Source organism: Heloderma suspectum, chromosome 7 (assembly GCF_057233095.1).
Source record: "Heloderma suspectum isolate Gila_16-S chromosome 7, 16-S_ref, whole genome shotgun sequence".
NCBI classification, from domain to species: Eukaryota; Metazoa; Chordata; class Lepidosauria; order Squamata; family Helodermatidae; genus Heloderma; species Heloderma suspectum.
In genome coordinates, this window is record NC_139464.1 from 2,345,373 (window position 1) to 2,370,007 (window position 24,635).

At 52.6% G+C, this 24,635-nt stretch overlaps 1 protein-coding gene across 5 annotated transcripts in view; it reads right to left on the minus strand.

The window, feature by feature from the left end:
• Window positions 1–24,635, minus strand: part of SHANK3 (SH3 and multiple ankyrin repeat domains 3) — a 512,191-nt gene that overhangs the window by 144,745 nt on the left and 342,811 nt on the right. For all 5 annotated transcript variants that reach the window (XM_084808829.1, XM_084808827.1, XM_084808826.1 and 2 more), the window contains one exon: window positions 24,084–24,197. In XM_084808829.1, the coding sequence (XP_084664955.1) occupies window positions 24,084–24,197 (114 nt within the window). The remainder of the gene's footprint in view (window positions 1–24,083; window positions 24,198–24,635) is intronic.

Genomic DNA, 24,635 nt, shown 5'->3' on the forward strand with positions numbered 1-24,635 from the left:
TAGAGATCTGCATATTAAATTCAATTCTCATTTTTAAACCAGGTTATTTTTAAAAGCAACTTTTAATAACTGGTTTAATAAACAAATATTTGCAATAGAATCAAATGAGTTCAGATTTTTATGAATCCAACCTGCAGATTTTGCAGTGGATTGGCTTTTCCCAAGTTGCGTGAATTCTGTGGACCCCATTTGTGTGTGTCTGGGGGGGGGGGGGTTGTGCATTTTTGCTAGTGTGAATTTGCGGAAATTTGGGAAATTGAAAAAAATCCGATTCCCCCAATGAGTGAACGACAGAACAAAAGGCACCTGGCAATTTGCAAAATGCAGATGGACCAGATTCTACAAAATCCATCAATCCCTTGGAAAAACGGGTTATTTATTTATGTATTTGAAATATTTCTTGGCCGCCTTTCAGGGCAGAAGCCCTCCCAAGGCGGCTTGCAACAAAGGCGGCTTATAATGACCTTCCATACGAAATGAACAAGATAAAACACAAGATAAAACACTTCTATACATTAAACGTGCTTAATGCAAAAAATTAGGCAGAAGAATACTTAAACCTCTCCTTAAAACCAGTTGCTTTTTAGAAACAATCCTCCCTAAGCAAGCTCTTTAAAATCCCTTGGTTTAATGCAAATCTGCAGGAGGAGAACTTTCACAATTTCATGGTTAAGCAACAGAGACTTTGGGGGCTGCATGCTAAACCGCAACTCTGCCCCTCAGGCAGACTCATCGCGTGGCCCTGGGCTGCTCCTCTGGCAGTGCGCCAGCAGATCACACGACTGGCTCAGCACCTTAGAGCCAGGCTGGCAGAATGCTGCTGCGCGAGTCCTCCTGTTTCTGAATTATGCAGCCAAAACAGCACCACCCATGCACAAGAGTGAGGTGAAAGCATGCGCAGGGGAACCCAGGGGGCTGCAGAAGTAAGTGCGTGTGCTGAAAAAAGATTACAAGGGGTAAAACAGCAACAGCGCCAACCACCACCACCAGCCAAACAAAACAGTAACTGCCCATGCATGTGCTCAGGGCGAGGGACGGAGCGGGGGGCGACTCAGGTACAAGCATCGCCCTGAGGCGGGGAGGCTCTCGGGCCCTGGCCACTTCAGGAGGCTCTGATGGTGCCCACCAGGGTGGCGGGCAGCAGGCCCCGCCTGCGCCTCCAGTGGTGCTCAGCTGCACCGCCTCGGGTGGTGCTGGCCAGCCGCCTTCCTGAGAAGGGAGAGCGGTGCAGCCTTCACACCAGCGCCCTCCAGCCCGGGGCCCTCCAGGTGTCTTGAGCTGTGACTCCTGGACTCCCCCCGCCCGCAGGCTGCTCTGCGGAGACGCCGCGTCGTTGTGGGGCTCCATGCTAACCCCCCCGTACTTTCCCAGTGGCGATGCGAACAGCCCAGGCGAGAAGCAGAGAGGGGCAGGAGTGCTTTTCACTGGCGAGAGTCATTTGAGGGAAGGAGCCACCGTGGATGCAGCTGGGGCGGCTCCTTTTGGGGGAGCTGGAGAAGGGCAGCCCCATGGAGCTCCGTCCCGGGTGGGAGCTCGTGCCACCGGCCGTGCTGAACAGCAAGGCTTCTGCTTCGGCCTGGGGAGACCGATGTTGCTATGTCACGGTGCCTGCAAGGAACTCAGGGTGCTGCACGCAGCTCCTCCCCCTCCATTTTATCCTTGGTACCTGGGCACTTTTTATCATCACAACAACCCTGAGAGGTAGGCTGAGCAGAAAGAAAGTGACTTGCCCAAGGGACTCGACGAGCTGCATCCCCGAGGGGGGACTTGCACCCAGGTCTCCTGGACATCCCAGTGCCCCCTGAAGCTCACTGTGTGACCTTCACTGAGGTCCTTCTGAGCTGGCTGTCTTGCAGCTGGGTCACTGCCAGAGGAGAAAGGGAAAGCGGCTCTTTGCAAGCTGATCTGAATGACGACACAGAAAGAGATGAAAATGCGAAGTCCCTGGAAATGTTAGCAAGCACAGACAGGGCACAGTGGGAAGTTGCTGAAAGGCCCAGGAGAAAAATCGCTGAGGAAAAATGGGAAAACATCACTTAGGTTTAACCTGGCAAAATACCTTTTTGAATGTTTAAAGGAAGACATGGGTAAGAGGGGGAGAAGTTGCTATTGCTGAAATGTGGACCACAAAACCAAGAGGGCAGCGGGGATGGGGTGGTAAAACAAGAGGAAAATACATTTCAGGGTGGAAGCTGCTTTCCCACAGTTTGAAAGAGCATGGATGGCTGCTTGTATCATGGAGTGGACAGTTATCTCACTGCCTCTGGTCAAACAGGATTGTGAGGATTGTTCAAAAACCTGCAGAACCTGTTGGGCCAGAGGTGAAAGCAGGACAATAGAAACGTGTATACCCCATGGCAAGCAAAGCTATTTTTACACCCATTTTCATTTCTCATTTCATTTCATTTCATAACTCTGACCTGTCTCCACATTTTGGGAAACACAAGCGAAAAGTTCTTCCCAATAAGTGCAGTTTTGCAACTGATCAACAACTCAAGCTGCTGTACAGCTGGATGTGTGATTCAGTGCTGTGTGTGTGGGCTTGGGAGGGCCAGGGATTCCAGGATCTGAACTGGGTACTGAGGTTAGAATCTAACTGAACTGGGCTACCTGGGACAGGCGGTGTTCTGGCCTCCAAGGCCAGAATGGGATCGGCACTGGCAAGATCAGCAGCCACAGTTGGTGGGCAAGATCAGTCATTCATCACATTTCTATTCTGCCCAATAGCCAAAGCTCCTTGGATAGTTTTCAAAGATTTAAACCCTAAAAATACAATATAATAGTGTAATATAAAAACATCGGCATACAAAAATATACAACAATTTTGCACAAACAATAAAAATCCCAAGACCCATTTCAAATCTTATCATATGCTGTGAAATGGCTGTGAGGAGAGAAAAGTCTTAACCTGGTACCGGAAAGATGACAATGTTGGTGCCAGATGGATCTCACTGGGAAGAACAAGCCACCGTCAGGGGCCACCATGGAGAAGGTCCTCTTTTTTGTGGCCACCCTCTGAACCTCCCTTGGAAGGAGGCCTCAGATGAAGATATGGCAGCATATGGGCAGGTTCATCCCAGGAGAGCCTCTGGACTGGCCAGGTCAGAGCATCAACACCTGCTCAGCTCTTGCTTGCTCAACTGTGCTCTGTCTGCTGCTGGCTGAGCCCCAGGCTTCCAGCTCGACCCCCTGCCCAATTCAAGCCTGATTACCCCCCATCCCCATTCCAGTTCCTGACCTCAGGGTGCCTGTGGCAGAGGACACACTCCATAGCTAGATTTGGGTATGGCTGCCCACGGCCTCAGCCTGGCTCTCGTCTGTGCAAGCCCAGGCTTCCCAGTTTTGCATTCGAACCGCGCCATGTCTGAAGCAGAGGCTTTCACCCCTCCCCTGCAAGGACAACACCCCCGTCCACTGCCCCCTTGGGCTCCCTCTGAGGCCCAGGAGCCCTGGCCAAATGTCCCCATTCGCTCAGAGCAAGGCGAACGGATGGGAACTGAATGGTGGCCTCTGAACTATCCCAAGGACTTCCTTTTATCTCTGAACAAAAGGTCAGCAGAGAGTGTTGGCAAGTGAGTGATGGCCGGAGCGACTGGGAAGCCCTCGTGGGTGCTGGGCCTCCTGGGGGCAGATCCCAGTGGACCGCCCCGGCCCTCGATTCCATCAATTCAGTGCAGCACAGCCCCCATTGGGAGCATCCATGTAGGAAGGCCCCGGCTGAGAATGGCCCTTAAGTCCCAATGATCGTAAGCAAACCTGATCGTAACATTTAAATATGAAAATGTTAATGATAATCAAGAGCTGCTTAAGAGTAATTAGCTAGATGACTGAAATCCACAATTGCACATGAAGCCTTTGGCAATTAAACGTTCCTGATTTGAAGAGAAAGGGAGAGGCAGTGGTTTGCTAGAAAATGCAAATATCTAGCAAAAAGGAAATAGAACGGGGGAGGAAGTCAGCCATGTTCTGCAACCTTTTTACTGAGGGACTCATCAATGGAATTTTCCTTTGAGTTTTACAGCCACCTGTCAGTCGTATCCCTAACAGCGAAATCGCTCCCCCTCAGCCCATGAAGAGTTGCGTCATCTACCACACCTCATGCTGCAGCCTGACAGTGTGCCCGGATGGGCTCCTTCAAGCCCCTGGGGGCTCCTGTGGCCTCCACTTTGGTGGTTCTTCTTCCTGCTGCAGTTGCCCACTTCAGCACATTTCCAGGGCTTCTGCTCAACTCATATTTTTCTTCCATTGCATTGATCCTATCTACCTTCTCCTTAAACTCAACACTTGGCTCCTTGTCATGCTTCCCATTACAGTTAAGCTTCTAGTGCTCCCTTTTCAATCTCTGTCTGTTTGTTCACAACTACCATCACTCCCCTTGGCTGCTCCATCTCCCATTCCCTTCCACCGCTCGGCCCCGGCTTCCCCAACTATCAAACCAATTCCCTCTCAGCCTTCAAGTCCCTCTTCAAGAGCCTTTTCAGCAAATTTCCCCCAAAATCCTTTCCACCCTCCTCCATTGCTTGACTCTCCCCCAACCCCATCCATGTGGTTCATGGGTTCCTAGATCTCCCTTTCCCTCTAACTTCAGCCTTTCCCATCTTGCATAGGCTGTGGGTCCTCTCTGTGTGGACCGTGTTGCTCCTGCCTTCTACACCTAGCACACAGATGTCACTAAAAGTGAGTGAGCTGATAACCATGGCCATACACTAGTGACCCCACAGCAACAAGTGGGAAAATAAACACTCCCTCGGGTGATGTGAGCAGGAATAGCTTTTCTGCAAGGTGGCTCCAGGACCTGTTTTCTCCACTCCAGAACTACATCTTTGGAGGAGGAGGGCAGACTTCCCTGAGGAAAACTGGCCATCAGCTCCCCCAAGCCCGTCTCTTGTCCCATTTCTAGTGCCAAAACAGAGTGACAACAGGATTCTTGACCCTGTCTTTTGAGTGGTTCTTCATGCATGCAGGTCGTTGTGCGAAGGGCCAAGCTGAGTACCTGGTCTTGTTCCACAGACCCCAGACTATCACACACAGGTGCTGCTCTCCCTTTGAGTTGAGCCCAGGACAAGAGTGAAAGGTGTTCTCTGCCTGCCTTTACAAAGGGATATAATGACAACATTGGAGCAGCTCTGCAGAAACAGCTTAGCAACTGTCCTGGTGGCCTCATGAACTATAGAGATGTCATGAGCAGAAGGAGCTGCTGGTTTCCCAAACCATTTTGGTTTAGTATTCAGGGATTACACCATAAGAACAAGAGTCCTGCAGCTGGCCTATCTATTCCAGCATTCTGTTCCCACAGTGGTCTACCGGATGTCTCCAAGAATCCTCAGAGCAGGACATTGGTGTAATAGCCCATTTCTGCTTATGTTCCCCAGCAAGAGGTGTACGTAGGCATTCTGCCTCTGATACTGGAGGTAGCACAGAGCCATCAAGACTAGTAGCCATGGGTAGCCTCCTCCTCCATGAATTTGTCTAATCCCCTTTTAAAACCCTTCAAGTTGGTGGTCACCACTACTGCATTCTGCAGAGGATGAACAGGCCAGTCTCTATAGAAAAGAATAAATGGACACAAAACTGACATCAGAAATGAAAATATTCAAAAAAACAATGGAGGAACCTTGACCCTCGCAGGACACTCCACCACTGAGCTCAAGGTGGCCATTCTTGAACAAAGGAACTTCTAAAATAGATTGCAGCTCAAAACTGCCGAGTAACAGTTCAAGTGGCTGAACCCTATCTCGTGTGGCTTGAACAGAGACAGAGTTGTTTTTAAACACACTACGTTTGCTAACCAGCTCACCAGTGCAAGGACATCTGCGTTATCACCCAGCAACTCTTTTGCAAATGGTCACTGTTAATAAGACAATTACCACCGTCTGCACTTTCTGCACTCAGCTCCCTCTGACCTCAGTGTTTGCAGCCTCCCCTTCCCCACGGCCTGTGGTCCATGAAAGTGTTAAAGTGCAGCAAGACCCGGCCCTTTTTGTTTTCTTTGTCCTGCATCTCCTGCTGCTCAGCTTCATTGGATGACTCCAGGTTCCAGTACAGCAGGCGTAATTTTATGCACCTCTATCATGCTCCCCTTACTCACCCTTTTTCTAAGCTAAACAAACCCAAACATTGTACCCTTTCCTTACAGGGGAGTTGCTCATTTTGGCTGCCCTTTTCTGCACCTTTTCCAGCTCTACAATATCCTTTTGAGGTGTTGTGTCCAGAACTGCACACAGTATTCCAAGTGCAGTTGCACCATAGATTTTTATAAAGGCAGTATGAATACTGGCAGTTTTATTTTTTATTGGTTTCCTAACGATCCTCAAGACGTTATTTGCCTTTTCACAGCAGCCACACACTGGGTCAACACTTTGATCAAGCTGCCCACCAGGCTCAAAGATCCCTTTTCCTGGTCAGTCACCACCAGCCCAGACCCCATCAGCATATATGTGAAGTTGGACTTTCCCTCCCCCCACACTGCCCAACGTGTCTCACTTTACACTTGCTTTCATTGAGCTGCATTTGCCACTTTAATTCTCATTCTACCAATCTGGAGAAATCCTTTTGGAGCTCTTTGCAATCTCTTTTTGTTTTTACCATCTGAAAATTGGGTTTTGTCAGCGAACATGACCATTATGTTGCTCACCCCTTTCTCCATATCACTTATGAACAAGTTAAAAAGCACTGGTCACAATACAGACCCTTTGGTTGTTTACATCCCTCCACTGAGAGAAGTGACCTTTTAGCCCAGGGTCAGGCAAGCTGGTGCCCACCAGATACTCTGAACTAGAACTCCCATGATCCCTGGCTATTGGCCATGCTGGCTGGGGCTGATGTGGGTTAGTCAAAGAATATCTGGGGGGGGTCCAGGTTGCCTACCCCTGATTTTTCCCTACTCAGCTCTTTCTGTTTGGCAACCAGTTACTGATCCGTAAGAGGACCTCTCCTCTTATGCCATGACTGCCAGGTTTGCTCAGGAGTCTTTGGTGAGGGACTCTGTCAAAGGCCTTTTGGAAGTCCAAGTAAATGATGTCTACCAGATCCCCGCTGCCCACATGCTTATTGTCACTCTCAAAGAACTCTGAAAGGGCAGAGACAGAACTTGCCTTTGCAGAAGTGTGTTGATCCTTCTTCAGCAAGACTTGTCCTTAATCAATACCATAGATAACATTCTCTTTAACAACTCTTCCCTTCCCACCAATTTACCAGGAACAGACATTAAGCTAACCCTTGGATCACTTTCTTAAAAACCAGGTGTTACATTGGCCACTGGGGCCCCCTAGCAATGGCTTTGCCTCTGTTCAGTCTCCCTGTCCTCACTGCACGTAGCAGGAGGCCAGTAGTCCAATTACCTTTGGATATATCACCCATTTGTTTCTTTCTGGACAGCGTGGTCCATGTGAGTGCCTAAGTGGCTTGGAGTGGTTTCCCCATTTTGAATGCATCCCCCGAAGCTAGGGGGCCCAGGGAGCAGCCTGCGCCCACGGCGGGCTTCCAGGGATCCCCGACCAGCCAGGAACGGAGGCCCTTTGTGTTCCTCTGGCTCTAGAATAAGGTCACTATGAAGTGACAGCAGGCAGAGAAAAGATGCTGCTGTGAACAAACAGTGAACAGTGCACTACAAAAGGACAAGTGTGTGTGGGGGGGTTGTCATGAAACGTCCCTCCCTGCCTCCCCTTTCACCCCAATAATTTTTTTAATGGGTGAAAACGTGGGGAGGCCTAACAAAACATTCTGCTAAAAAGCCATTTCTTTGCTGATCCCGCAGTTGCCCTCATCAGTTATGAGGGCACAGGGAAGGCAATCTTGCTGGCTGATGCCTCCCAGCACAGGTAGATTTAATGCAGGCCCCTGCACCCTTAAAGGACCTTTGTGAAGCAAGACATCCCATTAAATACACCTCTGTCAGGCAATATTTTGTTGCAAACGTGACCTGCTGGAGTTCCCAACACTGCTTCATCTCCCGACCTACCAGCCTGACAAGGCTTGTCTTGCAGATGTTAGGGGGACTCTGCCATCCTAGCTCTGCTGTCAGAAGTTCACTGGCAGCTGCTATGGAGTGTGAAATGGAACCACGATCGGGGGGGGGAGAGACCTCCATTCCAAAGGAAGACCCTCCCAGGCCTCCTTGTAGTTCCTCCACCTGCCTGATGCCAGCTCACTCCTCTGAACAACCCTCCTCCTTCCTCCAGTGAGTGGTGGGGCCTTGAGAAGCCAGGGGTTGCCACACTCCATTTCCTATAGGTCATGGGGCTGCCGAGAAGACTACAGCCCCTGTGGAAATTAATCACAGGTGAGCACTCCGCATGCCACTGGCCGTGTTAACAGAGTTTTGCCATTACTATCTGAAATACCAGGAAGCTGTTTCCACTCTGACTGGAACATTTTTCGTGGGAGAGTGATGGCAGCAATGATAGGGGCACCCTCAACCTGCAACCAAGTGCTGAGAAAATACAGGGTGAGCTGCGTGAGCCCTCCCAACTCCATGGGAAAGTGGCACCTTAGAGAACACTGGGCAGCAATGTGCCAATCAAAGAGGGGGTGCTGCAAGGAAGGAAACAAAAGCAGACCCCCAGGGCACTGGCAGCGGTCTGCCCCCTCACCCCACGTCACCTCTTGTTCACTGAAAGAGGATGCCACGATATGTGATAAAGTGACCAGAGATGACAGACCTTCCAGTGAGCGGAACTATTTTGCTTTTGCTCATGAGAAAACTCTATACGGGAGCTGTACAGGGAAGAAATAAAGGATGGATGGTCAAGACAGTAGGCATGGTGGCGGCGCTGTGGGCTGACAGCAAAGCCAGCAGGGAAGGCCATGCACTCTGCCACATGGCCAGGTGCACACCAGAGCCAGCAGTGGCGCTGGGAAGGGATGGCTGAGTTCAGGGATTTGAAGCTGCTTGTCGAGGGCTCCTTGGAGGTCTCTCTCAGTCTAAACCAGTAGCCAAGTCCAGACACAGACAAAGGAATTCCTTTCAAAGCTTTATTCTTCTTTTACAACTTAACAAATATACCGATTGCAACTAGATCTGAGCAGCACAGTACCTATGCCCTAAGTTGGAACAGTTGGTCCCCGTTTGAAAGGGAATTACTGGCAGACCCCTGAACTTAAGGACTAGGGAGAGTCCCTCCCCTTTTCCCTTGGAGCCTCTGGGTGCAGCCGTTGTTTGTGCGCCAACCGGGCACTACGCCTCCTTTCCGCACCCTCCATCTGGCGCTGCTCTCTGCGTCTGCGTCACGCATCCACTAAGTCTGCTATCTGTGCTTGGTCACTCCCTGGACTGCTAACTAAACTAGGAATGCTGGTGGGAGGAATCTCCGTCAGCTGTTGGTCCTGGGAAAGAGGAGTGCACTCCTCTCCCAGGAGCGACTGCTCTTCCTCAGAATCAGAACTACTCTGGGATTCTATGGGCTCAGTGTCCACCCTGACACTGCTCAGGCAAGACATTCGTTGGGCCAAGCCCCTCCTGTTGCGAAGACAGATGGACCCGTGAAGCATGAGGTGGACATGCGCACAGACACCGCCCCCCTTGGGGTGGATCCATGCAGCATCCGCAAGCAGTGACACAGCTGGGCTGCAGACAGGGCAAGTGGTGCCCTGCAAATGCATGGTGCTGCTGCACTTGGCAGCACCCCCCAGGAGGGCCAGAGAGCCCTGCACAAGCCGCGGAATGTACATTCCCAACACACTATTTCTGTCAAGTGCAGCATTGGCCCCAATTCTCCCTAGGTCAGCTCAGACACAGGACAAGGGATGGCAGGAAGAGGCCAGGAGTCCACAGCGGTGGGTGAGAAGAACCAAATGCACTGGTATAAAATGGGGACAGGGGTGGGGTGGGGCCTGGGGAGGCAGCAGCACCCTCCTATCGTGAACTGATGCAAAGCGGAATAGGAGTTAGGGATGGGCAATGGCTGCAGCTACTGCAGCTGAGCAAGGGAAGGCTCAGGTTGAGTCAACAGGCTGGGCCAAGCGAAGAGGCTGGTTTCTGAATGGCTGTGCTCAGTCCAAGCCAGGCCACTCCTGGCATCCTGTTCGAGGGACCACCATTCACGGAGGCTACCGAGCAGTTAAGAACAGTACAAAGGACAAAAGGTAAGATGCTGACAATTTCCAAACATCCAGAAAGACTGCAGAAAGGGTCGTTCTCCTGAACTACTGGGGATGGGACATGCAGGGGTGGATTTAAGCCTCAGGATGGAAGTGTTGAGTTAAATATCAGGGGCGAAATCTGACCTCAGACAAACGTAACTGCCATGGGATTGCCTCCTGTAGAGGCCTGAACATTTATTTATTTATTATTTATTTATTTAATTTCTATACCACCCAATAGCCGAAGCTCTCTGGGCAGTTCACAAAAATTGAAAAGGGTTGGACTCTTTCAGTGGTCTCAAAACACCAACCTAGTGTGCAGCAGCTGTGAGAAAGGCAAATTCCAAGGTAGGGATCATTAGGAAAGGAATGAACTAGATGTGTCTGTATATTATTCCCTTTCACAAATCCATGGGACAACCATACCTGGAATTCTGTGTACCATCTAGGTTGTCCCATCTCAAAAAGGGTATCGGAAGACTGGAAAAGGTACAGAAATGGGAACCCAAAATGATGAGGGAGCAACTCCCCTATGTGGAAAGCTTACAAAGAAGCAGGGGAAGGGGGGGTCAGTTTAGAAAAAAAATGAGTCAGAGGGGACAGGATTGAAGTTTATAAAATTGAGGTTTATAAAATAAAAAAGGAAGCACTTCTTCACACAGCACATAGTTGAACTATGGAATTCATTTCCACAAGATGTAGTGATGGCCACCACTTTGGATGGCTTTGAAAGGGGATTGGATAAATCCCTGTAGGAGGCCGTCAACAGCTACTGGTCCCAATGGCTCTATGCTCCTCCAGCATCAGAGGCAGTATGCCTCTGTACAGCAGTTGCTCCTGTCCTACTTCTGGACTTTCCCACAGGCAGCTGTTTGGACACTGTGTGGCCAGGATGCTGGACTAGATAGACCCTTGGTCTGATCCAGCAGGGCTCTTCTTATGTTCTTTGCCTAGTGTGGAGAGAGTGGCCAGAGATACGTTTTTCTCCCCCTCTCACAATATAGACCTTGGGGTCATCCCATGAAGCTGATTGGGAGAAGATTCCAGACAGATAAATGGTAGTCCATCTTCACACAGCACATCATTAATGTATGGAATTTGCAGCCACAAGATGTAGTGATGGCCACTGGCTTGGATTTGACAAATTAATGGAGGAGAAGTCTATCAATGGCTACTAGTCACGATGGCCATATAGAAACTCTAGCTTAAGCAGCCGTGGACCACTGGATAATGCAAGTTGCTGGGGAGCAATAACTAGAGAGGACTGATGGGCCATCCACACTGTGGGCTTCCTGCTGCAAACAGGGTGCTTTGGGAAGAGGACGCTGATCCAGCAGAACTTGCATTCAGGAATGGTGCAGCTTCTTCTGGAGTGGATCCAGACATCTGGGGGCAGGGGCTGGTCCAAATGCCACAAGAGCACCCTTCTGCCTCTATGGCTCGGAGGGTGCTCAGCAGCCACTCTGCAGTGCTGCTGCCTGTGGCAGCTGTCTCCCTAGACCACGTCCTTCACCTGCCGCAGCTCCCCTGCAGCTCATCCCTACATGCTGCTGCAAGCCATCGGCAATCTGCTTCAATGTGGGAGATGCCACCACAACGGATGAGCCATGGCGCAGGCGCAGCTGGTGGAGTGGGGCAGCTGGTCAGGGGCACCACCTTTGAGCAGCTTCCATAGGGCACCTGTTCTCGTGCATTGGCCCTGATGCTGTATCCCAGCTAGGATGCCGCCAACAAGGTCATGGGTGCAGATCCTCAGGCCTCCAAGCAGGCCCTGCAGATCTGATCGATGCACCCCCTGCTGCTCCCCACAGCCGTGGGCCCCCTCATCCTTTCCTGTGGCGCATGTCATGCTAGATCTCAACAGGGGCTCAGCTCTTGGCAAAAGCAGCTCTTGTATAGCAGGGGAGGGCAAAATGGTCATGGCCAGGAATACTATGCTGGGACGCAGGGCAGATGCCACGGCCGTGCAGCCCTCCCGGGAGTCAGAGTCCACGTGCCAAGGATTCTACATAGGACCGGGGGCCCTTTTGAATTCCAGCTCTCTCATCCCACAGCTGGATCACAGGAAGGGCGGGACAGCTGCTCGACCAAGGGGAAAGTCTTCCTCCCATGGTAATTGATAATAACAGCAGAGGCTGAGGGAGAGCTTGGGAATTGGGCTGGTTTTGTCTTCTCATCCATCAACCAGTTGCAGCACAAGGGTGCTGGATCTGAGCAGGGACCTCGGGGAGCAGGAGAGGAGGACGCTGTGTGGGGACAGAGGGGTGTTTCTGGGGAGGACCCCACTCACAAGGCTCTGGCGCTCCCACAAGACAGCCCCATGACCTTGCTGTTTAGGCCCTTCATGGACTCCCGGGGGAGGGGTCCAGGTGCACAGCCCCCAGACACCTCCCCCCAGCTAGTTGGGCCTGGAGGGAAGGCGTGTGGAGACTGGAGGTGAGCCAGGCCAGCCTCCCCCAGCCCAGGGCCCTCCAAATGGGTTGGACAGCAACTCCCAGGATTCCAGTTGTCTTGTTGTTGTTGTTTATTCGGTCAGTCGCTTCCGACTCTTCGTGACTTCATGGGCCAGCCCACGCCAGAGTTTCCTGTCGGCCGTCGCCACCCCCAGCTCCCCCAAGGCCGAGTCCGTCACCTCCAGAATATTCTCCATATATCATCCAGAATATCATCCAGTGGTCTTGCTAGCCAGGAATTCTGGGAGTTGTCACCCCACACATCTGGAGGGACCCAGGCTGGGGGAGGCCCTGCTGGAATAACATCCATGGCCTCCACACAGCTGGAGGGAGGCTGCTGGGGGGGCGGTGATGAGGCCTAAGAGAAAAGGTGCTCGCTGGTTTTTGGTTTTTTACAAGCAGTGCAACCACTGTGGGCCAGCTGCACAATCAAATAAGCCTCCATATGCTATTTTGAATATTCAAGCTGCAGCCATGTCGTGTTGCCCAAACTTGCAGAACCCATGGCCTGCTCTAGGGTTATGTGAGGATTGTTTAACCCTCACACAACCCCTGCCAGATGGGTTTGGATGACATGACAAGCCACAGCCTGAACTTTCAAAACGGGCACCATGACCCTGCAGACTGGGGCTATGGCTGAGGGGACGGCCATCAATGCAGGTGTGGCTAAAACCCCCACCGCAGCATCCTGCCAGCCTTGTTGGCTCTGACAACTGTTCAGGTGGTTGCAGTGAACAGATTAGTGGGCAAATTAATTCCAAACCAGGGACTCCTCCTCACAAGCCCACCTGCCTGATGCCAGGGTCACCCAGGCATCCCCTTCCTTTGATCCTCACTTCTCCTGGCTTCACCTGCAACACCGGCCCACTTGCAGCACCAATACACCCCACCTGGAAGGTTTCCTCCTGGCCCCGGCTGGTCCAGCAGCCCCAGCTGCTCTCTGCCATCTAAGGCTTCCCAGCCCAGCCCAGCCCAGCCCAGCCCAGCCCAGCCCAGCCCAGCCGGCCCAGCCTGTCTAGAGCTTTGTTGTCTATGTCCCAGGCCCCTTGTATTTGTGTACAGACAACTCCATACATTCAGATTTCCCCACTCTTATTATTCATCACTTGCTGCAGTCCGTCTCTGCCATCTGTTCACTAATTTTAAATTGGAGGTGCATGCCAAGTTTCTGAAATTAAGTCAGCACTCCCCCAACTCCAACCCCCCAAATCCTACCTAGACCAAAGCTGCCAATTTATAAGCAGAGCAACAGCACCGTGCCAAGGGCAGGATTTGGCACCCTGAAGACTTCTGCTCTCATGTATGGCTTTGTTAAAAGCCATTTTCCAGCCACGGTGACTGCAAAGAGATGCTTCAAAGTGTGTGATATCTCGGGCACTAAAGGGCAATGTGGGCAGGACTCCATCATCTGGTCTGCCCCGTGGCTGGCTAGCAGACGTTGGAGCAAGTTGCGGAAAAGATGCACATCAATACATATTTCCTTGCTTTGCACGAGTGATGCAAAATGTGGCTGGATTGGGATTCTGTCCAGGATCACAGTCCCTCCACAGCCTGGCCACTGCAATCTCCCTACTGTTGCTTTGCTTATGTAAGAAGGGGAAGGAAAGGGGGCCACCACTGCAGAAGGCATAGGAATGCAGGAAGCAGCTGCCATATACCGAGTCAGACCCTGGGTCCATCCAGACCAGTATTGTCGACACTGACTGGCAGCCGTGGCTCTCCAGGATTTCAGGCAGGAATTTTCCCAGCCCTACCTGGAGATGCTGCCAGGGACTGAATGGGGGGACCTCCTGCATGCAAAGCAGGTCCTCTACCACCTGAGCTCCAATCCCTCCCCACAGCCTCATGGATCATTCCAGATGGAAATCACGATGGCGTGTGGGCCAGGGAAGCCTCATCGGGAAGAGACAGCTCTCCAGCCTAGAGATGTGAAGGCCTCGAACCCCCCCCCGAAAAATAGGGGGGGAGATTCAGCCCCCCCCGATTTTCCAGACACGTTTGGAAAAAATGTTTTCTTCCCTATTTTTTCTACCCCCCCCCCCGTTTTTTCCTCAAGCTTCACATCTCTACTGGAGTCGTATGTTGCCAATTAGGCCCTCCATATATCAAGAGGAGATGGCATTGGGGGGCTTCTCATTCTCAAGAACTCATTTCCTTGGAAGAGCCACCAAGGTCAGAGCCCAAGACTTTTCATGGGCAGTGTTAGCAGCTGTTTCTATCTGTGAAGGCATTTCATGGCTCGCAACGATACAAGGCCGCTTTAGGCTGGGGGTATCGGAGAAGTCTGCAATGGATTCAGATGAGATTGGGTTTCTATGAATCTGACCTATGAATTCCACAGTGGAGCGGCTTTTCTCAAGCCATGGGGGTTCCACAGACTTGCAGGCTGGGCTTCCCCCCACACACTTTGGGGGGATTTGTGCAAATGTGCTTTAATGCTAATGCACATTAGAGCAAGTAGAAAAAAATTCTGGTAAAACAAATCTGATTCCGTCAATGATGGATGATGGAATGAAAGAAGTCTGACAACCCGCAAAGCGCAGACAGAACTGATTTAACAAAATCCACACATCCCTACTTTAGGCATGCCTAGGACTCTCCCAACATGCTCGGTTACTATAGAATAAGTTAAGGAATGACCAGCTCTGGCTTGTTCCCTGCCTGTGTGCGGTCGCCCCTCCACCATGAAAACAAACACACCATGTGAGCTGCAGGGGTGTAATTTAACATCCACCAACATTCCAGCTGCTGAGAGGGAAGGTGTCAGCAACAGAATGTTGACCAGCAGTGCCGCTTCTGAGAGGGAAGTAAAAAGAAATCTCAGGCTCTAGAGACCAAAGAGATTGCGTGGAGTCTGTGCAGGGAGGCCTTGGAGGCGGGTGGAGGGTGGGGCTGTGTGCTCAGAGGGAGCCACAAAGGCTGACCAGCAGACAGCTGAAGGGCTGGATTTTACATTTTGATATGCTATTCAGTCAAACTTTGATTGGAGGTCTCTGGATTTATGGTTTTACTTCTTATGTAGATGGAGTCTTGGAAAGGGCTGAGATATATATTTTTACAAGACATATTGGCATGTTTCGGCATAAAAGGAAACAGAAAATATTTAAGGACCAGAGACATTTGTTGATCCTGCTGGCTGCAGAAGCCCCTGGAGATGAATATACATGCAAAGACACGGAGCGCTGCAATTCAGGACAGGGCCAGGCAGGAGGCTGGAAAGGGACTTGATGTCTTGAGGTGTTGAGCCAAAGCAGCTCTGGCTGTAGCCCCCCCGCCCCCCCATGTGGTATCTCCCCCAGGCTGAGCACCCAAGCTGGAGGGCTTGCTCCAGCCACTCAGCACACTCTTTGCCCCAGAGGAACGGCCGGCCGGGCATGGGGGCCCAGTCTGACTGAGAGGCATCCTTCCTCGTCTTGGTGGCCCCCACCCCAAGAGTCAGGTTCCATGGGACTCCTCGCAACACCACGGAGGAGGCCACAGCTCTTGGGCTGCCCTGCAGCAGAGCCACTCTGAGCAACAGAACGCTGCCCTTGAGCCAGCGGCCTTGGCAGGCGGCAGCAAGACGTGGAAGCTCCCAGGAAAAACAAGCCTGCAAGCGCTGCCTGGATTGGTCTCGAAAAACCAGGCAGCCCAGACCACCTCATTCTGCCAGCTACAGAACCTCCACGCTGACCCGCACCATAGTAGAAACAGGCATCTCCCGCAGGCCCCCTCTGCCTGGTCTCCCCCCCCCCCGCTCTCCTTTAACTACCCCCACTCAGCACCATTCCTCACTACATTTGGCCATGCTCTTCCTTTAAAGAAATATGACGCAATAAAACAGGATCGATACAAGCACCTCCGAACGCGTTAAGTGTGCCTGTTCCCAGACCCTCAGGGCTAGGGAGCGGGGCACGCAGCAGGACTCCCAGCAGGCCTTGACTCCAGCCCGCCTCTTTTGAGAAAGGAGGCACAACCCGTGCAGCCCGGGGCCGCAGTCTAAGAATGTGCCTTTTAGTACTGCGAGTCTCACAGCGCTCATGGCACCACTCACCCTTGTGCTGGTTCTCCATCCCTGGCTGACCCTCGAATGTTCTCCCCTGCTCTGCAGAGCCCATAGTGCTAAATCTCGAGTGAAAACCGCTCCCAGGTGCCCTTTGCTCACGAGACCCGCTTTTTGGATCTTCTGTGGCTCTGTGGCAGAGCTGCTGTCATGCTCAAAGGCCTGGCGCTGTGTGGGTTGAACCAAACACACAGCTCCTTCCCATGCAATTGCCACCTGGCTGGGATCAGGTCTCAGTCACCACGCCAGCCTTTTAAATGTCGCAGCACTATGGGCAAGCCGCTCCCCCAGCGCGTGCAACATTTGTGGCGTGCAAAAGGCATCCAAGTGTCATGGTGATTTATTACATTTATTCCTAGAAGCTCAAGGTGGCATACCAAGTTCTCATCCCTCTCCATTTTATTCTCACAACAAGCCTGTGAAGTATGAGAAGTCATGAATGGGGGACGATGCACATGACAATAAAGATGTTTCTCTTCTTCCTGGCATTTAGATTTTAAATCTTAGATTTAATGGCTGCTTTTATATGTTTTGCAATGTATTTTTTCCTGGGCTGTTTATAGTTGCTGTTATTTTTTGTATCATGTTTTTATTTTTTAAACTTTGTAATCTGCCGAGATAACTTTTGCTATTCGGCAGACTAAAAACATACTCAAATAAAGAAATAAATACTTCCTACCCAACAATACCCATTCCAGAGAAAAACAGATGGACAACGAAGGTTCCAGCACATGACCTGAACCAAGGAAAGTGAGGGGGGGCAGAGCAAAATGGTCTCAGGAGATTTTCAAAAGGTGTGGAAGCAAAAACAGCTCTAGGATCCAACCTTTCCACCATGCAGCTGCTATTAGCCCAGGCATGTCGGGAAGGAGGCTTGCTTGGGATTCCGTCACATCTACCCAGCCTGCAGGGAGATGGGAAGTTATCTGTGTTCCAAGATGGTTTTTTTATTTGCCCACTTTTCCCAAAACCAGCTGGCCAGCCTTGTCAATCACTGCTCCGCAGTCTGACGGGCTCCACTGTTGTCAGTCCTGTGTCTTCCTGCGCATGATTCCCTGTGTTCGTGTGCTGCGTGCATAACACCCAAGTGCGGTGCTGCGCAATCTGCGACTGAGAAAACAAACTTTGCCAAAATGCTCCTGGGGTTTCTCTTTGCCCAGTGTGGAGGCCACAGGCCACCTTACCAAACCCCAGTGCCAGCTTCAGGGGCAAGCCACTGGCTGCGTCACAGCCCCTTGGCTTCCTCCTTGCCAGCAACAAGGAAGGAGCCTGTCCATCTTGCATCATTCATGCTGCCGCACAAGTCAGAGCTCTTGGCAGCAGCTTCTATTTACCTGCTTCTCTGTAGCTCTGCTGAGGTCTTCCGCAAGGCGCTCTCTCCTTGTCTGACCCTGCAGCTTGGACCCTGATAAGCCCAATCCTGCCTGGCACTCATCCACCATCTCCCCTGCTCAGGGCCTGACATAGCTAAGCTTCTTTCCCTGACCGGTTTGTCTAAAGGCCTGGGCCAACATCTCCTGGCCATCCACAGAAGCCAGCCTGGTAGCAATGCAAAATGATGCTCAGGACAATTCATCCTGTCCCTTGCGCCTCCAGCATGGGGTAGAACAGCCCCCGCCCCCATCCAATACCTAGAAGACCACCTCATTTTTGCACTGGCCTGCTTGTTCCTCTTCCCCACACAGAATAGCTCCCGAAGCTGCAGGATGATAGCAGGGACAACACCAACTTGGAAGTCAAAAGGGGTTCAGAAACAACGCCACGCATGCAGGCACCAACACAGCCGCTGCCGCCTCGCTCTCCGTCCTAGCTCAGCCACATGCCTTGGCGGACCTGTTCTCAGCCTCAGCTCAGCAGCTGTCAAACAGGAGGAAAACCATCCTGCCTCACACGTTTTGAAAGGATGTCTAAGAGAATTACTGCATAGGACTCCGGCAGATGACAAAGCATGGCAGGAAGTAACCACAGCAAAGTAATGCTCCACCTCTCACGCATACATCCATATACGCACGCGCGCGCACCCACTTATCAGTTCAAGCCACTGCTTTATACCTCGTGGCTATGCAGCGAAGTCACCACATTCTGCCCACTCTTGTGGCATTTAGTCTGGTCCTGTGAATGCTCCAGATGTGTCATGATTGCAGGTTGCCTCCTCCGGACACAACCTATGTTCTGAACATTTTTCCAGCTGTATTTTCAACACCAGACCAGACAGCCATGTTAAGGCGCGGAAGGAAGAAAACGTGCTGTGTTTTCACCATGTAAGCAGCACATGGAAATGCTTGTGTGCCTCTCTCTCTCTCTCTGTCCTTAGATACATGCCCCCCTTCTCCCCTTACACTCCTCCCTCTCGCCATGCCCACTTGGTCAGGATCCGCACACAGTGCCAGCTTCACCAGGTCTTTTCTCAGTGGGTGTTCACGAACCTTTCAGGCATCCAAACGTCTTGGGGGAAACTGTGCATGGCCTCCTTATTCGCCGCCCTGCACCCTGCAGCCTGCCCTTCTAGTGGCCAGAGGTTTCCTTTATTCGAGCACTTGGCTGCCTCCCCAGGACTGACAAGACGCTGCTGCCATCGCAGCTTCTTCCCGCCACCTCTTTGTAACATACTGCAAAGGTTTCAGCAGCACTGCATGAAGATGCAGCTGCTGCCCACCCTGGTGGGTGGTGGGCAAGCGATGGGCGAGGGCAAGCCGCTCCATCCCCCACCAAGGCAGAACCTGAGCAGAGCTCCAGGGGATTTCTGGGCCGAGGCACAAGGGAAGCACCCCACTGAGGAAAGCACCCCTGCTCCGCCACGGGCTTGCCCTGTCTTTCCTGGCCCCAGCAGAAGTGCCTACTCCATGAGCCCCACCCCCGCTGGGACTGAGAGGCGAGGTCCCCTAAACACGGGCTGGAGAAACGGAAGATCTCCAGACACAGAGCCTTGCTGCTCTCCTGCAGAAGCGCCGCCTTTTCAGCCCTGGCCTTGGAAGTATCACCCTGCCGAGACAGAGGATCTCCCGCTCCCAGCCCGCGGGCCTGTCCCCCCGCCCCGCCCCGCCCGTCCCCCACTGCCAGCCACTTCACCCCTAGACAGGAAGGGCGATTACATCGCTTTCCATTAGCAGCGGGTCAGATGTGAATCAAGCAAGCTTCAAATGGGAACGCTGCTCTACGCTGCATTCAGAGATGGCGGCGACCTGGGCCAAGACACACAGCTGGCTCGGGGCCGGAAATGACATCAGAATCCCAGGCGCAGGCAGCCACCCCTCAGTGCGAAGGGGGGCAGCTCAGCCGCCAGCCTGAGAAAGGATTTATCGCCTCCTCTTCTGAATTCTGGTCCCCGCTGGCTGCGGAATTCCACAGGAGGTGCTTGCTGTGCAGGAAGCCAAGCCTGCCCGGCACGGGGGCACCACCCCTGTGCTGCCCGCTGCTCTAGCCTGAACCTTGCCTCTTGCACGTGGCCCAAGATATTGTGGCTTATGGCCACTAAGATGGTTGTCTGAGGCTCTCCTGCAGCTAGCCTCAGCTTTGGGGGGATGGCCCAAGGCTCCTGGAGAGAATGAGTCTTTTCAGTGGTGGCTCCCTGCCATCCAAAGGGTTCCCACATTCTGGCACTCTAACCCAGCCCTCCCCAACTTGGTGCCCTCCAGATGTTTTGGACAAATCCAATCAGCCCCAGCCTGCATGGCCAATGGCCAGGGATGATGGGAGCTGCAGTCCAAGACATCGGGGGGGGGCACCAAGGTTGGGGGAGGGTGCTCTAACCACATAGCCCGCCCTCTCTGATAACTTGTGCCCTGCACCCCCCAGGGAGGATTCGACACAACACATGGGGGTATTTGAGGGAATCTACTCCCACCAGGCAAGGCAGCAGGCGCTGCCTCAGATGGCTTTGAAGAGGGCTCAGAGCCACCGCCTCCCCCACCTGGCACCTCCCAGACTGGTGCCGATGGCCATGCTGGCTGGGGACAGTGGGAACTGTAGTCACGCCCAGCATCTACATCACCTTTGGGAGTTAGTTGGAGTGCTAGCATTTAAAAAACTGTTGAGAACAAGAAGCTTGGTTGTTCTGGCAATGTGGAAGGCTGCTTCAGGCAGAAGGGATTCGCCACTGGGGAACGCAGGAGGGGCGGCCTTTGCCCCCTTTTCTTTTATGCCGTTACCAGTTGCGTGGCATGGATCTGAGCTTGTGCATATTTAGGAATTCAAACATCACATTAACGCTGTTCTTGTCAGGGCTGCAACGATGGTTCGGCATTGCATTTTCTCCTGCTGAGGAGGACGGGCCGGTCCAGGGGCGCTGGGGCAGTGGGACCGTGCACTCGTGCAGCCGTGGAAGTGGACTTTAGCATGTGGCTAGGTACCCCCTACGGACATGATGGGCGTGATGGACTGAGGGGCAATGGTCTTGATTTTCAGAGAGACGTTAGCATCTATATTCTAAAAACTGTGATATTTTGGGTTACACTTTTCCTTTAACCTATTCTGTTTTTGTAGTTGTAAGTTGTTAAGGAGAGAACTGGCTTCTTGGTAGGCACTGTGGCCCAGCCAACCTGAAGGGTGCCTGGTTGCGGGAGGCCGGGTGGAGGCTCTCCTCCACAAACGTGTCCACCAATGCCTTGCCAGGGGCTCTTTCCAGCTCTTTGTAAAGACATCTGTGGCCTGAGCAGGGGAAGAGGCCAGTGCCACCGCGCCCTCTCCAGCGCCTCCTTTCTCCATGCAACTGACATCATGTGGAGAGGAGGTGGGGCCGAGTGCACTCGCTCCGCCTGCCCACGGCTGTCAGCGTCCACAGGGCCTTCCGGGGATTGGAGGGTCAATGTCTGCAGTGGAGAACTTGTCCCACTTTTGTAGGCTCCCTGCACTGCTCCGATCCATGGAAAACCTGGGTTCCAGATCATGCAGGGACCTGACACAGGTAGAGCCCCCTCCCCACTGTGGAAGGGGATGGCAATGGACAGGGTGGGGTGGGCTCAGCCAAGAGAGCAGAGAGCAGGAAACAAGGAGCAAGGAAAGCGGGGCTATGAGAAAGGAGGCTGCAAGGGAATAGGGAACAAGGGAACACAAGAGGGAGCGAGAGGGACAGGGGAGGTAGCAGGGGTGGGGGGAAGATTAGCTGCAGGCTGGGGGGGAATTACTGGAGTTGTGCAACCCCCCCATGCTACCCACCTGGCAAGAAGAACCTCTTCAGGCTCAAAGACCCTAATTCTAATGGGCAGGGGCCGGGGAGCCAGCAAATGTCCCCTTACAGGGAGCTCCTGACCTTAGTGCCTGGGGGCCAAATTCAGCCTCTGTGGTTCCTCAGATGGCCATGCACCGTTCCTCTGTTCCCACCCCCCTCCCTCAACCACCAATCATTTAGTGGTTTCTCAGCTTCTGTGCAGTTTTCTCCCCAGTCCAAAAGGTCAGAATGCTTCTGCTGAGGCTTTGGAACTGGAGTAAGAGCTCTGAGCTAAAATAGGCTGGTCTTTGTTGTTATTTCGGCCCCTTCTGCCTTTGGCCCCACACACCACTGGAGTGCGGCCCCCGAGAGCTTCCCTGAAATGGAATCCGGCCCTCTGGCTGAAAGCGGCTCCCACCCCAGCTTTACGTCCTTCCGTGCCCATCTGCATTCAGGTGCCTGGGGAGTGGGGTGGAGGGGCATCCTTCACAAATCTCACCAGAAGAATGCCACGGAACAGGCAAGGAAAGAAGTCATCTGTCAAGATCTCAAGAACAACAAGCTCCTTTTAAGCAGCTCATCTGCGTGAGACAGAAAAGATGCAGTGCCAGAGCCCTGCCTCTGTACTGGGTGCACATGTCTCCATTTTAAGGGAACAGACATCAGATAGGCAGAGGGAGTGCGCCCTGGACCAGGCAGCCCCATTCCCCTGGGAAACCTCTTTGATAAAGAGACCCTCTTTCCTTAACCGTTCAACACTCAAGCCCAGGCATTTCCAAACCCTTTTTAAAGTGAAAATCTGAAATTTTGCTGGGTTCAAACATGGTTTCAAATGGCAGGTCTGGGTAGGAAATATTTCGTCCTCCATTGCTGCCCCCTTTCCTCAACTACAAAGCCTGTTCTGACTTGCTTTTCTTTTTAAAAGGCTTTCGAGTCCACTGTCCATTTATAAAGCCTCCCACACAATCAGAGGAGGCTCCAAAGAGGCAGAGAGAGATTGAGAGGTTTTCAAAATATATACAGCGCTGTCTTTCATCTGGCTGACACGTGGGAGTCTCCCCAAGTCCTCACTTCTGCCAACGGAAACAAAATGAGGGAGTTTTCTTCCACTATCATTCACCACCAGCCAAAGCTCGCGCTGGTGTCCAGAGGCTAAACTGCCCGAAGCACCTCTCTCTGTGTCAGTCGCGGGACTGAAGAAGACCCCCCGACTGGAGGGTGTGCGTATGCGGTATCTACTCAGTCAGATGCATCTTCAGCCCCAAATAGTGTTTCAAGACATGACAATGGCCTATGGAAACAGCACTTCTTATGTCGTTCCGAAGCTCACAGGCGGGCTGTGCAAATCCTCTGCATGTGGAAACACTATGCAAATGCACAGCCCTATGTTCTGTATCTCGGTCTTTTTCTTAAAAGCAAGTTTCTCGCCCTCAGTGAAATTTCAGCAAAGAATGGCTGAATGTGGCTTCCAGATGTCATCTGCAATTTTCAGGACTCTGATGCTGAGCAAGGTTGCATGACTGACTTGAATCTTTTGTATGCCACAATGGCTTTCCTTTCACCAACCCCTCTACCCCTTTTTTGGGGGGGCAGCAAGCACCATGAGTTAAGTGCTAGGTGTGTGCAAAAGCAGCAAACCACCATTTACACGCACGCACGCACGCGCACACCACTACCACAACAGTAAAAGCTGCCTCAGACGGCTTTCGGCAGGTGCCCCTGCAGTGCTACAAGAAGGGAAACAGTCTAGTTGCAGTGGCAGCAAAGCACATGTGGGCACCGCCTAGTAGAGGCTGCTGCTGCTCCTGTGAGCCTCCCCGGGGGTCCTGGCCAGCCTCTTCTGGGAGAAATAATGTGGGCGACTCTGTCCCAGCAGGGCAGCCCTTTTTGCGGGGACAGCCAGTAACATCCACGGTTCTGAGAAAGGAATAATGGGAGACTTGGGGGGGGATGTGAGCCGGGGCCTCCAGAAGCAGAGCCTCCTGGCCAGAGACACTATAATGCCAAGCACGAGTTGCTGGAGACAAGGAAGGGCTGGATGCCTCTTCTCTGTCCCACTTGTGTCACTTCCCAGTAGCCAAAGTCTAGCTACTCTCAGAGGATAAAATGCTGAGCCAAACGGAGTGTCCTGCAAAATGATTCTTACATTCACGGGACCCCCCTTTGGCCCAGGGCAGTCAACCAGACCTCCTCCACGCCCCCCCCCGAGAACCCGACAGTCCGATGTCCCTTCTCGCAATGCTTTCTCATGTTGCGCTGCTCAGATACAGACCAACCCCGCTCTGTGAGCCACACATCCGGGAGACGTCCCCGGGAGACCCCGACCCCAGTCTCCTCAGGGGCCAGGTGCAAAGGCACTCACCTTGCCGCAAATCGTACTGCCGCATCTGCACCTCCTCGACGCATTCTGCCGGGAACCAGCCGGTCCGTCCCTTCACGTTTCCTTCCCAAAAACCGCCTTCTCCGATACTGAGTACTACGGGGAGAGAAAGAGAAAGCAGGGGGAAAGAGAGAGGTGAGCTCCACAGGGACCGAGGATGCGTGCACAGCAGCCTTGTCCAGCCGGGCACCCTCCCATCATGGCCAACTCCTAGCATGGCCATGCTCCAGAAGTCTTGGACTGCAGCTCCCATCATTCCCAGCCTGGGAATGATGGGAGTTGCAGTCCAAGACATCTGGAGGACACCAGGCTGGGGGAGGCTGCTGTACATCCTAAGGAGATTATTACACAGACAAAGCCAGGAAGGTGCAGCAGCACCAGCAAACCATGCCAGCACCGACTACCCAAGATCGCGGCCTGGGACCCCATGGCTATTGCCCCAGCCCAGAGTCAGCCTTCACTTGATTCTGCACTCAGAACCAGCAACACAACTTCGCTCTTGCAGCCACCTTTTCTCTAGATCTCACTGCCTCC